This window comes from Danio aesculapii, chromosome 15 (genome assembly GCF_903798145.1).
Source record: "Danio aesculapii chromosome 15, fDanAes4.1, whole genome shotgun sequence".
Lineage (NCBI taxonomy): Eukaryota > Metazoa > Chordata > Actinopteri > Cypriniformes > Danionidae > Danio > Danio aesculapii.
Genome location: NC_079449.1, coordinates 13,919,826 through 13,937,870, shown reverse-complemented (window position 1 = coordinate 13,937,870; position 18,045 = coordinate 13,919,826). Strand labels below are relative to the sequence as shown.

Below are 18,045 nucleotides of genomic sequence, written 5' to 3'. Positions count from 1 at the left end.
ATTCTGTAAAGTACACAGTGAGGTGTTCTCACAAGAAAACGTAACTATTTTACGTTCTGTCAGTTTAGTGGCTAATTCATACGAGTTCAGTCGTATGGAAATGTACAATTTTAAAAAGGAGGCATGGCACCCAACCACACCCCAAAACCCAACCATCATTGGTGGATAAGCAAATCGTATATTACACTGAATGAATGAGATCGAATTCATACGAATTGGCCACTAAATCAAAAAGTTACGAATTGCTGTGATATTGTGTTGTCCTCAGGCTCCAGCTTTATGTTTTATGTTGATCATATAAAAAAAAAAAAACTATCTGAAGTTGTTTTTAAGTTATATATACACCATGATTTCACTGGTCCAGTAAATAGATTTTCCTCCATGAGCCCCTGAGCTAAAATGAGTTTGATCCCAGTTCTATCGGTTATTTTCCATTCATGATGGCATATTGTCAAAAATGGGACAAATGAGCTCTTACAGGGGGCCCCCAGACTACGGGCCTGTTATTGATATCAATGTTAAAAATAATTGTGTGCATAAATTGAGAAATTTTATATTTTTATTATATTTTATATTTTTAATAATATTTTATTATTCAAAAGTGTGTAATTATTAAATTTTTCTGAGTTATAACTTTTTATCTACAAGAATGCATTAATTTAAAGTGATAGTAAATCATGTTTAACTTTTGATATTGCTTGAAAGTAAATGACCTCACTCTATGCAGTTCTTTTGCATTCAGAGTAGTGATGACTTCCTCAAAGCAACAAAACCTGAGTACCAGTAATAATAAGAACTAAATCATTTGAAGGAATATTAAAAACATAAAGAAACCCTGAAGACTGGAGAACTGTTGATTTAAAAACATATATCACAGGAATGAACTTTTAATAGAAACATTAAGTAAAATCTGTCCCAATATTAAAATGATTACTTGCATGAGTGTTATTTTTACTGCAAATACACAAACTGTGTGCGTGTTATTTTTCATATGTCTATATACGACGCAAATATCTATTCGTTATATACATCCAATACCTCCTCATCTGTAGTGGTGGTGCAATACCTAATGCTGCGGTGCATGCGCGTGATTGTTCAAACAGCTGGAGCGCGCCACGCAGCTGCGTGCTGAAACAGGTATTTATGATGACGTCAGCAAGGTAGAGCGGCGCGCGGCGGCTGCCACTCTGGTTTGTACGCGCGAGAGCTCGTGCTCGAGACCGTGGAAACACTTCCTGAGCTTCTGAAAGCGACTTTATCTCTGCATTTGCGATTGAGATGTGATATTTTCCTTCCTCTCAAACTTATCAGGTCAGTGGACGGCTGTTTTGTAAAGTTGTTTAGTCTATGGGATCATGTTTTGTCCTCTGCAGTGTCATATTGACATTTTGGAAGTCAAAAGTCAATTTCGCGTGGGTTTATATTGGCGGTGTTTTTAGGCTGTGTGATGCAGGACTAAAAAGTCATATTAAATGAACACTGAAGAGGAAAACAGCGAGTTGCAGAGATTATTCATCGAGTGGAAAGTGTCCTGCCAACGCGTCACTTTATTTACATAATTTATTTGCGTGCTTTAGGCGCTCGCGCTAGTCTTTCATAGATTTGATTTAAAGAAACAGCTTAAAAGATTAAGATTCTGCATGTATTCCACTTACAAACTTTAATGTTTTACCTTTTCTCCCCATATACAGTCTAGTATACTCCAATAGTATGAGGGAAAATGTACTCAGGACGGTGGATATTTACTGTCTGTCACTCAATATCGTGTTTGACATTTCGTTTTGTGTGGCAGGTAAAACAGCAAGTCGTACAGGTTTGGAAAAATGATGATGTGAGTATTTGTGGGTGGACTGTGCACTTAAAGTCTTGAATATATATATCAGTTAAAAAAAAAAAAAAGGTAATACGACTTAGAGTAAACAAGCCAATTTATAATTGTGTGTATATGCGTTTAGGGCTCAAGGTCGATGTGTCCAGCCCATGTAAACACAGACTGTCAGTGGGGCAGAGTGAGCTGTTATTCACTGGATCCACCCCAGCCAAAGGACAACAGTGAACTACCACACAAAACAACTGCTGGAAATATTAACTCAGGTGTGTAAAGTGGAAATATATTGTACTAGAAACTTTACAATCAACCCTTAGACGGAAGTTTTATTATTTTCTTTCCATTGGACACTTAAGGAGTTTTTAAAAATGTTTACATTTTATTGAAGACATTTTTTTAACCATTTTATTGTTTATTATTGTCGTTTATATTACACAATATATCGGTTCAGCATCGATATTGAAATGTGATTTATTTGCAATAGTCACAGCGCAGGATATATGCAATGTGAAGTTTGTATTATAATTCATCATTTGCATTTGTTTTTGATGCCTGTGATTTGTATAATGATTTTAAAAGCATTCAGGTGTTAGAAATTGTACCATTTGTGACCTTAACTATGATTAAGTTTATTGAATTTTTATCATTTAGTTACTGTACTTGAATACTGATAGATAGACTCGACTTGAATACCGTTAGACTAAGGAAACGATAAAACAATTATTCAATTGTATCTTTTTATTGATTGGATTTATAGATTGTTATCTGTGAAAATACTCAAAACACTTGCAAACACAGAAATGCAATGCGAAAACCACAGACCACAATGAAAATGTGTCGGGGACCCCAAAAAGTTTATAGATTATTCGATTTTATAGAGATACACTCCCACTGCAGAATCATCCTAATTGATCTAACATTTTAAATTTCTAGAAACTTGATATTCAAGTTATCTGGTGAAATTGTATTCATATCGCAATATATAAATCGCAAAATAAACAAATCCGCAATGTTAAATTTTTCCAATATCATGCAGTCCTAATTAATATCATTGTTGTTGATGTTTATGCTTCGTATATTTAACCCAAATATATGTATTATTATTATTATTATTATTATTATTATTATTATTATTATGATGACACTTTTTTCCTAACATCAACCCATTGAATAGATGTTTAAATATTTATTCATTTTTAACTGAATAATAATATATATTTTTAATCATTATTACAGGGCATCTGGTGTATTTATGATGTCTACACGAGGTAAAATTGAAGGATGTCGCATCTGTGGGAGTGACCTGCAAGGTAACCAGCGGCGATGGTTGTATGCAGGTCAGAACAGAAAGGGGGCACAATCTCAGACGCCAGCAGACTTTTCCAGCAAGGGAAGCTTGCCCAGATCTGCACAAAGCAGCCCATGGGGTATGAACAGCAAAGCGTTCTTCTATCAACTTTCATTTGCTTTTCAAACGATTTAAAAATACTATTAAAGACCACGTACACACTGCAGAAATTTGGTTCTCAATCTGGAGTTCTTTTCATATACAGTTCAGTTTTTTTTTACTGTCAACTGCATTTACCAACCAATAAACAAAATTTAGATAGTAAAAAAATTGGGTAACCAAAATTCAGCCACTCACAAATTAGACATCCCGGAGATGCATGCATATTCAAAATGACAGGAAACTACGCATCAAGCTTAGTTTCCTGTCATTTTGAATATGCATGTATCTCCTGGATGTCTAATTTGTCTCAAGGGTGACTGAGCAAATTACAGAAATCACAGAATAAATTGATAAGATTAGTTCTAGGGGTTGGCCATTTCACACCTGTTGAGACTTCCCATTTCAAGAGCCTTGCTTGGCGTTCTATAGAACAAAGATGCCAAAAGTAGGGCCTGCAGGCCAAAATCGGCCTATTGTAACCTTTGATTTGGCCCACCATCCCATCTGAGAGGAGAGTGAAAATGATGGAGAGGGTTGGGGTGATTGCCTTTAACACAGAGATTGTCATTTCTAATTTGATGTAACTTTTAGCTAAAAAAAAGCAAACTGGACTATGTAGAAGACATCGGCGAGCAAATCAAGGCAAAAACTAGTGTAATTCTGTTAGAAATTAGATTTGTTTTCTAGTCATTTTTAAATATTATTAAATAAATTAGGAAATTACCCATGTCAACTATATTTAACTTCGGCCCACAAACCTCAGTCAAGTTTAGTTTTTGGCCCTTCATAAAGGGCACCCCTGCTCTAGAAAGTAGATTGGAAGACATTATTATTAATAATGTTATATACCATTTTAAAGTGCCCTCTTATTTAAATGCACTTTTATTTAGGGTAAACCAGCAACAGTGTTATAAAACTAATCTTATGGATTTTACATTGTTGTTTTAAGACTGCTTCTGTTCATTGGTCCTTTAAATATTCTGGGGCATTGCTGTGAAATAAACTGCCTGTGGATATTAAAGTAATACAAAGGTGGTGAGCTTCTGTTTAAAATCTTAAAAGCTGGCTCCTAATTACAATAGCATGTGATGAATTTCACAGTATGTTTAATGGTTTTATTTTGTTTGTTTGTTATTTGTTGCACATTAATTACTTGTTGTTTTTTTTCAAAATTTCTAGGCAGTACTCTCTCTCTCAGCTCATCCCGTTCGCTATCACAGTCTCGTGGCCTGCTTACCCCTACAAAAGGAATCGACTTGCTCTGTGTGCTGACACACATTTTAGATCAGCCTGTACCACGTGCAGATGGCCATGGGGAGTTTTTATGTGGCAAATGCGTGTCCGTTCTGGAACGAGTCTTCAAATTCGACACAGTCATCTCCAGAGTGCGAATGCTATCAAGCGAGAGACTCCAGAAACTCACTCAGGAAAGGGACAAGATTAGGCGATGGGTACGAAGTATGTACGATCAACGCAACCCATCACGTTTCAGGAGCAAAGGAAGCTCCAGTGAGGATGAATCTGACAGGAAAGATACTGCAGGAGAAGGATACAGAGAAATGCTCAAAGACAACATGGCCCTCTCAGAGTATGAATGGTGGTCCGAGAAAGCAGAGTCGTGTCCCTATTACAGGAGAACAGGGAAACGCTGTCAAAAAGGAAAGAAGTGTGAGGGTTGTGACTCCTTAAGAGTTTCCGACTCGGACTACGAGTCTGTTTGTGGCATTCCACGTCACTTGCCTGAACAAGCCTTTGCGACATTGGGCCTTTCCAGAGAGAAATCCTGCAGCATGCCTCTTCATTGGTCGAGGGTACCATCTGTCAGGTCAAGCCCTGCCTCACTGTCTGGCTCCTGTCATTCTTTGCGATCTCGATCTCGCACTGCCTCCATCCAATCACTGGATTCTCTTGACGGCGCTGATCCTTTTGATTGGCCAGAGGACCATTTTGCCATTATTGATGCTGTTTTCAAAAAGTTGAGGGGGATTGAAGGAAAGCCAGTGCGGTCACCGGCTGGAAGTCGCATTCCTGTGTTGGACAGAGCAGACATACTGAATGGAAAAGATGAAGTGGGGTCGAAAGCTGGGTTAGTGAGGGTCCTGAATTTTGGAGAGGGGGAAAATGGGACCGAGGATGAGTTTGAAGAAGAGAATGACGACATCCTGACTGAGCTAAAAGATGACTTTGTGCCACTGCAAAGAGAAGTAAGAGCTGTTGGATTAATTTAGCCTAATTTTTTACTTTTTAAAAGGAACACTGCACTTATTATTTGGAATTAGGGCTCATTTTACAGCTCCCCTAGGAGTTAAACAGTTTTACTATTGTTAAATCCATTCAGTTGATCTTTGGGTCTGATGGGAGCACTTTTATCTTGGCATAGATCATTAAATCAGATTAGACCATTAGCATCTCACTCAAATGACAAAAGTTTAGATTATTTTCCTATTTACAGCTTGACTTCTATAATCACATCATGAACTAAGACTATTGGCTATTTAAGGCTATTTTCTAGGTCCATGAGGATAGGAACTATACTCTCATTCTGGCATAATAATCAAGGAACTTTGCTGCTGTACCATGGCTGCAGCAGGCGCAACAATTTTACATAGCACTGTTACTTAATTATCTAGCTGAGGACTTTTTTTAAAGCACTGCATAATTTCATTGCACCTGCTGCATTAATGGTACATTTGTGATTGCCCTCATGTGTTGATATTTGGGGTAATGTTATTTTAGGGTGTGTAATATAACTTGGCTCTAATGTACTTTTTTTTTTTTTTTTTTTTTTTAACTTTTTTTAATAACTTGTGTTATAGGGTCATCCTAACTACATTCTAATAGGCTTCATCATGTAATGAGTGCTTTTTGGCTCATTTATTTGAGCATAGTGCAAAGTGAGTGACCATGCAAGATTATGCATTGTCAAAGCAATTATGATTTTATAATAGATGATAAATATGAGTGCATAAACGTGAGTACAGCAACAAAGTTCCTTGATTATTACACTGGAACGAGAGTATAATTCATATACATATCTGCCTGCAAAATCTTTATTTTCTGTCAGTCTTAGTATACAATATAACTACAGAAGAGTCAAGCTTTATATTGAAATTTTAGAGATGCTACCAGTCTTATTCAATTCAATGATCTATGTTAAAGCAAAGCTAACAGTGCTCCCGTTGGACCTAAAGATTGGCTGAGTAGCTTCAAAAATGGTTTAACTCTATTTGACTTGAAAAATGAGCTCATTTCCTAAAAAAGTATAATGTTCTTTAAAAAACATTGTTAATTTGATCACTCTTTTCAGTCGTCCTCAAGTAGGGTGCACAATGCTGTGAAGCAGTTGCGAGAACAACTTGTTCAAGCTCAGGCTCGCATCAGAACTCTTGAGGCACAGCTCAGAGATGCCAACAAACCACCAACCGATGCTCCTGCCAAGCAGTTGAAGTCCCCGCCAGTGGTGAGTGAGAAATGATAATTATTAAATTGGATGGGGTGTTTTTAAAATGAACACGTGTGCATTCAGAGACTAGCTCAGCACATCTGTGGCACACCCTCTCTCCTAAGCTTTTTGTTGACTTTTGCAGATGATGTGTTGTATTGGACATATAGGTGTGTGGATGCTTTTTAAAGAGATAAAGTAGAGAGGTGTACGGACACACACACCTACACACACACACCTCCTCCAGGAATCTTCCCAGACCAGAGGAGATTGCCCTGGGGTGTAGGTGCAATTTCTTTCATAACAGGCTTTTCGAGTATCTGTCTGCGGACTGCAAGACGAGTGCAATATGAAGGGGGCGTAACATGTAACAGAGGCGTAACTTGAAGTAATGGAGATCCAAATGTCAACTTTGTTGGCCGCAAGATGACGCTTTATTACTGTGTACACCTACTCCACACCTAAACCCAACCATCAGTTATTAACATCTACACTTTCCCCAACCATCACAGTTATTAACGTACAGGCTGAGTTGCTGAGGCTTTCATACATGACGCACTCGTCATTGTACTTTTATTTGCAACCACAATGGACGATGCTGAGTACGCTTAAGCCTGGTTTATACTTCTCCTCGAGTGATCGGTGCATGCCTTGCGCGTAGCCATGCATTTATACTTCTGCACGCTGTTTGTGTTCCTCTGCAATAACACTTCCGAAACGCTAGCTGGCAGTGAGGTGTTAATGTTCCTCTGTGTCGAGTTTCATTGCTGGTGTTTTTGTTTTTTCTGAACGCTACCTTAATGTACAAGTGGCTCAAACTCGCTCATTTTGAGGTAGGAACCCACGGATGTGCAACAACTTTAATCATAAGGTAAACACAAAACAAAAGTCTCCATTCAGGACTTCCTTCACGAGACTCAACAGTTGTAAACACTCGCTCCAATGAGTTTGTGGGTTTTAGGCAATTTGTGTTTTAATTTCAGTTGTTCAACGTTGATGTTCAATAAATAATCATAGATAGTTGATAGTATGTGTTTTCTTCAATCATTTTAAAATTTAAATCACACTTGTAATATGTGAGCATATTTACTATACAAAACCTGTCAGTGAACCATGTGGGCAAAAAATAAAATAATCATTATTTAATCGTAATCAATGATATTGATTATTTTAATTTTAGGCCAAGTCGTCCAGCCCTACATGAGATAAAAGATTTGAACAAAGTACATTTATTTTAAAGAGTGATGTCAAAAACTATAAGGGCGCCATATTTATCTTCTATTATAAAATCATAATTGTTTTAACAATGTGTGAGCTTAAATTCACTCATTTTTTTTTTGTCAAAAATCACTTACTACATGATGAAGCCTGTTAGAATGACCATTTAATTCAAGTTATGAATGCAAACATGTTTTAATAAAATACATTAGATCAGGCATGGGCAAACTCGATCCTCGAGGGCCGGTGTCCCTGCAGAGTTTTGCTCCAACACTAATCAAACACACCTGAACACCCTAATTAGTGTCTTCAAGATCACTAGAAAGCTACAAGCAGGTGTGTTTGATTAGGGTTGGTGCAAAACTATGCAGGGACACTGGCCCTCGAGGATCGAGTTTGCCCATCCCTGCTTTAGATGCTCTGCAGTAGTCAAAGGAGAGTTAAAATATTTCTAGTTATCATGATCATAGTATATTGTTCAGCTTTGCACTGACAATTAATTTCAAAACTGGTTTCAAAAACAGACAGTTCTTGAAAAAACCCTCAAGCATCATGTCAACAAATTTGAAGTGTTATATAAAGAAATTACCTCAAAGTTCCTATGAGATTAGATGTTAGTATTGTTAGTTTTAAGGACATCTAAAAGCAAATGTGCTCCAAAACAGTGACAAAAATGTGTGCTTAAAGGATATAAGACTAATAAATCATGTCACCTCATACTTCAGTTTCTCATCAAATCTTCTGACCAATCAAATGCTGTCTAGTGTCTGCTATGCCCCGCCCCCTTGAAGACTGTTATTATTTGCTTGAACTCAACCACTCTCACTGGCAGAGCGGTGATACAATAAAAGCTATTGGCTGTTCATTTCAAAGCACTTCATGGGACATTTAAGTGTGACCAATGTGTCCAGATACATAATAATAACCTACCTTGACTGTACGATTTACAGAGAGCTGTAATTTCATATCACTATTGCATGCTGGGTATGAGCTTGCAATTGAATGGTTGCTCTCTAGAGTGAGCTGATAGCAGTTATGTAACGCTAGCAGAATGCAGTCATAAGAGATCACAATGCCATGTAGTGTCCCTCAGGCATGACATGGAGCCATTTTGGTGGGAATAATGCCTGTTTGTGCAACTAATACCCATCCGATTTGTTTTTTTGCTGCACAGACCATTCTGAAAAATAAGAATGACCTCATCGAGAGTCTCAGCCAATCACTACACAGCAGAGAGAATGTAATCCAGGTGAGTAGTGAATTGATGAACTCATTATAGGTTCAGGATAAACATGATTGTCATGAATGTGTGCCGTCCACTCTTCAGGAATGCGTGACTTTGATCCAGAAGCTGTGTGCTGAGAAAGGGCTGGAATCAGACGACACTGACAAGCTCATCCAGAAACTGGCCAGTGCGGTGACTGATACACGCTCAGAACGTGAGGTGGGGAATGACTGAGAATGTTTTGTAACTAAAGACTGCTCAAAGATTTTTGTTCACACATTTATAATTAGTACTAATTCTACAATTATGCCATTATTTAGAAGTAAAGAGCCAATTTTCATAGTGACTCTATAATAAATAATGGATAGTAATCGTGATGCACTGTAATGAAAATTGAGTAACTGTAAATGCAGTGTTGTGAAATTAATTGCTTGCAATTTGTTTTAATCACTATTGAGGCTAATGTGCTCACAATTGAAACATTGATATGGTGATTTCTTAAGCATTATTACATTTCTATAGGTTGTTCTGTATCTTTCAAAATGCGCTTTGATGTTCGTTTAGATTAGAGACAGGGGAAGGATCGGCAATGGACCTCGAGCCGGCTCTGTGTCGCTGAGAGCACCTCGGTGCTAAGCTATTGGCGCAGACAACGCACTTTTTTTTTTTTTTTAATTTAAAAAAAAAAAATTATAATAAATTTACTTTCAGTAATATATTCAAAATCATTTAAATTATATCACCAAATATCCAGCCTTTTAAAATGGCAGAATAATTTTTATTTCAGCATCAAATAATGAGCCATCATTTTAAGCATTTTTATAATATTCCTGGTGGTTTGCTTTGACCATATACACCAGGGATCACCAAACATGTTCCTAGAGGTCTGGTGTCCTGCAGATTTTAGCTCCAACCCTAATCAAACACACCTGAACAAGCTAATCGGCACCGGACCTCCAGAAACCAGATTGGTGACCCCTGCTACACACGATATATACACCCAACTTTAATTAAAGAGGTAGTTCACCCAAAACTGAAAAATTGTCTTCATTTACTCACCTTTCATTTGTCACAATAATGTTTGAGTTTCTTTCCTCTGAACAAAGATTTTCTAAAGAAAGTTGGAAACCAGTAACTATTGACTTCTATAGATCATTTCGATGTGGCAATGTCACTGACCAATTAACATTTCCTGCTTGTTGTCAAACTATTTCGTAACCGTAACAAGAGGCGATTTAAACAGCAATCATAACATTATTTATTAATATGTGGACCTTTTAGGATTCTTGGACACTATGGAAATTAAAAATGCAATACAGGAAATACATTAGAACCATTGTTGTTGTTGTTTACATCCCTCAAAATGGTCTATAGTACTATAGTAGTACAATCACTTTTTTCCTACAATGGTTGTCAGTGTTTACAAGTTTCCAGCTTTCTTCAAAATATCTTTTAGGTTCAGCAGATTAAAAAGTGGTTCCAAACCTTTTAGTTTTGAGAGTAAATGGTGAGAATTTTAATTTTGGCTGATCTGTCCCTTTAAAAAAAACTATAATAATAAAACTGAAGTGATTGATGTGGCCTGACATGAGTGACAATTCTCCAACAGTAAACTGATGCCTCATTCTGTTTATAAAGTACTGACACAAAGGACACATTATTTCTAAATGAGTGCTTTTGACACGTCCAGTCAGTGTAGACAGCCTCTATAGAGTCATGTCCGGTGTACACATGATAATAGAAGTGTAGCAAATGTACACAAACAGAGCATACAGTGTAGCTCTGGCTAACACACCCAGTCACTGTGACTTTTGGCTGGGTCGTCTCTGTGTGGGATCATTCTTCGAGTACTAAAGCTCTTTTGTGTTTGCTTAGTTCTAGAAAATATGAATGCACATGCGCATTATTCTTAATTTCTGTGTTTTTAATTCAGACGGTTCTGGTGGCTCAGCTGTCTGAGGCGAGTGAGAGAGAGAAAGCCCTGGAAAAACAACTGCAGGCCATCAAGGACGCGGGCAGAGAGCGAGACCGGGACTTTATTACACTCAACACTGTGCTCCAGTGTAACCAGGATGTTATTAACGTGAGTCAAACAAACACTGCACTTATTCAACAGTACACACATTTGTTTACTTAAACATTTGGTTTGTGGTTGCTGCTGCTAAACATGAGTATTGTACATGGGAAAGTAAATGAGGCATCGCTGTCACTTGTACAACAAACTGAGCTCTAGTTTAAAAAGTGTCATCAACTGAGAAATGAAACTGCCCTTGTTCTTTAAGCACTTTGACATGGCTCTGTAAATATACCCATAACATCTCAGAGCTCCACTTCTCTTTAAATCAAAAGCAACATTTATAGTTGCCAGGCTAATTTCAGATGTTGTCTCCGTATGATGCAACTGACATAGGTGATCAATGCCTGCTTTTACACCATTGCTTCTCTAGCCCTGCCCACTGATTCATGCATGTAGTTGGAAGATGGTAAATGTGAGAGATGCAAACACAAGCTGCGTTTTATTTCAGAGGCTGTCTGGACAGAGGATTGTGAACTGAAAATCTAGTAACATTCAAACTGGAGTTTTTATTTTTATTTTATTTTTTTATTACAACTGATTTTAGGGGATGTTGACATATCGCATCTAAAACGTGAGGTGCATCACTTCTGTCACCAATTTCAACACGCTTCTGGGCTTGTGCCTGTTGTTATTATGCACTCTGAGGATCCAACATTGACAAACCCTTGCTGTAGCGCTGATACAAATGTCATTTAGGAAGAAAATTTAAAAGCGCTGCAGTGTTTGGGTGCTCTGCATTTGTCTGAGGTAATTGGTCTACCGGTAATACTCAAATGTGTGTAATCTATACAAATTGAAAAGCTGACTGGTTGGTTCTTGTCAAAAGATGCGTGGTGGACTTGTGGCATTCTGAAAAGTGTAGATGTGCTCTATGCACACCGGAGAAAAAGTGTGTGTTGCACCACATGCAATAACCACATTGCTCTCTATTTGCTTGCAAATGCTGCAGATCTCCTTTTGATTGAACAAACTTGTGCACAAAAAGACAAGATATGCGAAAGGTCCTTTAAACTGTCTGAAAACAACTTAATTTGCAAGCATTAAAAACCAATTCAAATATAAGAAGCACTCAAAAATGGAAAACTTTGTTAATAATTACTCTCCCTCATGCCGTTTAAGTCCCCCGAGACCTTCATCATCGCAACACAAATGAAGATATTTTAGATCAAATCCAAGAGCTCTCGCATCCTCCATATAAAGCAAGGGTCCCAAGACATTCAAAGCCCAGAAAGGAATCAAAAATGCTCAAGTGTTCTTGAAGCTTCATATGATTACAGTTGAATCACTGAAGATGCATGGAATGTTTTGACAATGTTTTTGGTTCCTTTTCTGCACTTTAAATGTCTTGAAACTTGTCATTATGGAGGATGAGAGAGCTCTCTGGTTTCATCTAAATTTGTGCTCCGAAGGAAAAACTAAGGTCTTGGGATTCGATCAGCATGAAGAGGAGTAATTAAGAATCCGAATTTTCATTTTTGGATGAACTAACCCTTTATATGTGTAATCCAGAATTTTCTTTTAAAAAATCCTGCCATCATCAGAACGCAATGTATCTGGATATTTTAATATTATTTTTTAACGTGAGGGGAATTTAGGGAAGTGCATTGAAAGGAAACTTTAAAATGAAGACATCAAATGCAGCTGATTTTTGGATCTGCTTCAGGATAACTAGAGCAGTACAAATGATAGTAATGCAAATGGTAGAGCACAAGCAACAGAGATTGTGCAAATGGCTGCTAAATGGCGTAAACTCTGCTTGATAAGAAAAATCAATGTTTTGTGTCTTCAAATAGCACCTGCGTGTAGAGCTTGCGGAGCGTGATCGAGCTAAACAGGAGATGATGAAGGAATGGGAAGTGTGGAAAGAGAGAGATTCAGCCCTGACTGCACTGGTGCAGGACAACAAAGACTACATTTCCCAGCTAAAGGAGGCGCTTGAGAATTCACGCAGAGACGTGCAGGTAGACATGCTGTTATCTCCCTCTGGAAGTCTGGATTGATTGTCATTGCAAAGTGCAGCTGATTTAGTTAATGTGTAATTCCAGCTGTCAACTATTAACATATTCCCCATAGGCTCTCTCAGACTCTCTGATTGGACGGGGATTGGATGGGGGAGGAGCGGAGGCTGGACTGGTCAATCAGCTGCGAGAGAAAGATGTCCTGCTGGTAGAAAGTTTGAAAGATAGAGAGGAGCTCAGTGCCACCATGTTGCAGGAGATCTCAAGACTATCCTCTGCCTTGACTAATGCTGAAAGCCTCATACTGGTAACGGCTTAAGAGACATCTGCAAAACCTGACTCGATCCCTATTTCTTGACAGAAAATCAATAGCACCACCTTGTGGTGTATACAGACCTTGCTCTATCCAATATTAAAAAAACTGGTGATACACTAAAAAAATAGTTTTTGCTTAATAAGCTTGTTCCCAGTACTGGGTTGCAGCTGGAAGGGCATCTGCTGTTTAAAACATATGCTGAATAAGTTGGCAGTTCATTCTGCTGTGGCGACCCCTGATGAATAAAGGGACTAAGCTGAAGATAAATGAACAAATGAATGACTAAGTTTTAGCTGAAAATGTACCATTTATGTAAGAACTAAAAATCATTAACCTTTTTAATTAAACATAAAAAGAAAACAATAGCCGAAAAAGTTCTTATTAATGTAAACATTAAATGGTACTTAATCTGTATTGGAAACATTTTTAGTACCAAAGTAAATCATAATAAATGTTCTACATAGTGTATATTCATTCATTTCATTTATTCATCAGGGGTTGACACAGCAGAATGAACTGCCAAGTAATCCAGCATATGTTTTTACACAGTGGATGCCCTTCCAGCTGCAACCCAGTTCTGGGAAACATCCATACACACTCATTCACACACAGCCAATTTAGTTTATTTAATTCACCTATAGCGCATGTCTTTAGACTGTGGGGAAAACCGAAGCATCTGGAGAAACCCATGCAAAGCCGGAGAGAACATGCAAACTCCACACAGAAATGCCACCTGACCCAGCTGGGACACGAACCAGTGACCTTCTTGCTGTGAGGTGACAGTGCTAACCACTGAGCCACAGTGTTGCAATTCTATAGAGCATATATTTTACAAAATGTTCCTCTAGACTTTTACAAACTAACAAGCTATGTCCCTCGAACTGTTTTAGCTTAAACTGATGACTATTATATATATAAATAAACAAACTTAAGTTTAAACTCCATTAAGTGCCTTAAATTTAATTTGAATTAGCGAATGAACAATTAGAGTTGATTATAGAGGTTACAGTGCAGGTGATTCATAAAAAAAAAAAAAAAGAAATATATTTTTTTATTTTAATTCTTTGGATGAAAAGGTGATTGTCAAAGTAGCTTCTATTACTAAAATGTTACAGTACAACCTGGTTTGACTAAAAGCCCACTGATTTTCTTTATCCGTTTTGTTTAGGCTAACTCATTAGCAGTAAGAGACCAAGAGCGCATTGTTGAACTTAATGACTTCATAATTTAAGATTTCCTAACTTAAGATGCAATTTTGCAAACTAAGCTTGTATGATAAAAATCCAGTTAAGATTTGCTTCTGTAATACAAATCCTAATTTAATGTATCATACAAATTACGACTAGACCCACACAGAATCTGCACGTGCAGAAATCTGCAGATTTTTATCCCATCGAGTCAATACATGTGTGTAAGTTTATATTTATTCAGTTTAATTAAATTTTTTTGTGGTTTTCACCTTTAATGGATCGGACAGTAGAGATTGTTGACAAGAAAGCAAGGGGAGCAGAGAGAGGGGAAGGATCGGCATAGGACCATGAGGTGGGAATCAAACTCAGGTCGCCATGAGCACCGGAGTGAATGTGTCGAAGCACTAACCACTACACCAGTGGCGCAGAGTTTTTAAATTGATATTAATAATAATAATATTGACTAATATAAAAATGTTCATAGAATTTATTTACAATACAGTTTGTAAAGTTATATTTTCTGTCTTAGTAGATATTATATGAGAGACCTGCTTTGTTTACCAAATAAGTGGATCTAATTGAATTTGTATTGTAAACATTAAATAAAAGTTAAAAAGGTATTATTCTTTTATTTCATGTAAAGTTTTTAGTTACGATACTCCTAAAATCATTGCGCATAAATCTGTAGATTTTTATTTATTTATTTATTTTTTAACTTTCTTTTTTTTTCAAAATTCTGCACAGGAATAGCAAAAAATGTTCCAATTGAAATGTAGAATCTGCTTGGCCCTACCGTTAATACCAAAGATAAAAAAAAAAAAAAACTTTCTGTAGTATGCTCCATGAATCTTTGTTCATATTGTTCATCACTATGCATCCATACTCTTTCAGGAGCAAAGAGAAAATCACAAACAAGCCATCACTGCCCTGTCAGAGCAACTCAAAAACACACTCAAAGAGCTGAGAGAGAAGGCCAAGGAGAGGAAGGAGGCCGAACTCGGATGGAAGAAGGAGAATAAGGAAAGAGCATTCGAGGAAGGAAAACTCCGAGACAATCTACAGAAGAGGGATAAACTCATAGAGGCAAGTCTTCTACCTACATTATTATTATTATTATTATTATTATTATTATTATTATTATTAAAGCTTTTAAAAATGGCTGGTTGTTATACAATCTGTGACTGTTTTTTGGGCGTGCCCTTTATAGCAAGTTCTTCTGGAGCTAGAAGAGCGGGACGGTGTGTTGACGGAGCTACAACAAAACATCTCCAGTAAACTAGGACCCAAAACAGCCCTCAAACACACTCTATGAGCATGTGATTGAACACACACTGTGAGTTTAGTCATACACTGAACTTAATAACTAATTAAATTAATATATTCTCTAGCAAATGGCACTATTTTTCATGATAAAGTCTTACAATTTGCTGCACTAAACTAATAGAAATGAAGATCTGCAGCTTTGGTTCTGTTTCTGATCGGATTGTTAAATCTATTAGTTAAACTGATGGGAATTCTCTAGTTGAATTGAGGAGATAGAGACAGCAAATGTATAAATATTGCCATTCTTTTTAATGTTTTGACCAATAGCTCAATGTTTGAGGAGGTTGAGGGTGTATTATGAAGTGTTATTTTAGTTCATATGAATATCCGACAGGTTCTTTACTCATTTAGATTAAACGCAGCAATAAAATCTTCTGATTACTTCCCACACCTCCAGATTGCGCTTGCAATATTTAGCCTTTATCACATTCAAACATGCTTTAATTAGGCTAATAATTATTTTTTCATAGCCCACAATCCATACAGCATTTAATTATTATTAAATGATTAAATAGTTTTTATTATTTATGACCGCTGAATATGTGGAACGCTGCTTCTCTCTAGTTTCATTTGTCTTTTTTTTCTGTCTTTTTTTCCTGTTATCTCATGGTTGTCTTGCATTTCTAAATGTTTTCTGGTGTTGATTTGTTTAGGATATGCAGTTATCTGGCCCCAACTGGAATGTGCTGTTTGTGTTCTGTTCTGTACTGTATGGATTTTGTTTTGTTTGTTTTCACAATAGAAGGATTTACAGACTGTTTTAATCTGCTTCTTTTATTTGGGTATGCTGGATTCCCCACAACCTGTTGCGTACCTCATAAATTACATTCAGATAAGTTTGTGTGGGTTCTCAGAGTTTTGTTGGAGGTTTTCTTTTATGTCGGAAATATTAAAAAGGTTCTTTCTTAAGGACTCAGGGGTGTATTTGACAATAAAGCCTCAAATATCTCGATGAGTGTAGTTTGTGTGATCATTACTGTGTGTCATGATAGAATTCACTGGAGACCATTAGGAGTTTTTGTATTCATTAAATCTCTCTAAAGGGTAATCTCTATGGGCATCTCTCTATCGCAGTGTTTCTCAACCACGTTTCTGGAGGACCACTAACACTGCATGTTTTGAATGTCTCCTTTGTGTTGGTTGAGAAACACTGCTCTATAGGATTGTAAAGATGAATCCTTGAAATGTCAATGTGTAACGTGTCAGATACATGTACATTTACAATACATTTTGCTTTCCGTTTAGTTTATTTAATTCAACAGTATATTACTTCATATTTAAAAAAAAAAAATCCTATTTAGAATGATTTATTTAATGACGGATCAAAAGACTATTTAAGAATCACAGCATAAGATAAATTCTGACTTTAATAAAAAATTTAAATGTTTCATATATTTACATACCAAGCAACAATGCTTCATACTTGAATCCATTATATATATATATATATATATATATATATATATATATATATATATATATATATATATATATATATATATATATATATATATATATATATATATATATATACACATTTTATTTTAGTTTTTCAACACGTTAAAATAAACACCTTGCGTTTAGTATGGTTTCAGAGAATATAAAATGTTTAATGAACAATTCCATGCAAATGTCAACTGTGCCAAAACAAAACAAAAAAATATGTCTTTGCCAAAATATCAAAACCATTTCTGCATTGTGTACGCAAGTATTTTACAGTGCTTTAAAAATAGTCAAATGTCTCTGTTAAATCAAATTTAATAGTTTGAAACCATTAACAAAGTCACACAAGTGGCAATACCTGAAAGAATACCTGAAAGCTGAAAACCAGTATCCATTGGCTTCCACAGTATTTGTTATCCCTACCATAGAAGTCAAAGGTTACAGGTTCTCGGGTTTCATCAAAATATCTTCTATTGTGTTCAACACAAGAAAAAGACTCAAAGGTTTGAAACGAGTAAAGTGTAAATAAACGATGACAGAATATTAATTTTAGCAGGGGCGCCTCCAAAGGGTGG

The 18,045-nt window shown here is 36.6% G+C and overlaps 1 protein-coding gene across 1 annotated transcript; it reads left to right on the top strand.

The window, feature by feature from the left end:
- Nucleotides 1–1,171: 1,171 nt before the first annotated feature.
- On the top strand, nt 1,172–16,979 carry si:ch73-95l15.5 (uncharacterized). Its single transcript, XM_056473646.1, has 13 exons — nt 1,172–1,311; nt 1,793–1,831; nt 1,956–2,094; nt 3,065–3,255; nt 4,458–5,482; nt 6,586–6,738; nt 9,113–9,187; nt 9,266–9,382; nt 11,097–11,246; nt 13,034–13,201; nt 13,314–13,505; nt 15,596–15,787; nt 15,912–16,979. The coding sequence occupies exons 4-13, from the start codon at nt 3,081–3,083 to the stop codon at nt 16,014–16,016; spliced, it is 2,352 nt and encodes a 783-aa protein (XP_056329621.1). The 5' UTR covers nt 1,172–1,311; nt 1,793–1,831; nt 1,956–2,094; nt 3,065–3,080; the 3' UTR covers nt 16,017–16,979.
- The last annotated feature ends 1,066 nt before the right edge of the window (nt 16,980–18,045 follow it).

Coding starts and splice junctions, on each gene's coding strand:
- si:ch73-95l15.5 (XM_056473646.1), top strand. CDS start 3,081: ATGATGTCTACACGAGGTAAAATTGAAGGATGTCGCATCTGTGGGAGT. Junction 5,483..6,585: donor TTGTGCCACTGCAAAGAGAA/GTAAGAGCTGTT, acceptor CACTCTTTTCAG/TCGTCCTCAAGTAGGGTGCA. Junction 9,383..11,096: donor ATACACGCTCAGAACGTGAG/GTGGGGAATGAC, acceptor TTTTTAATTCAG/ACGGTTCTGGTGGCTCAGCT.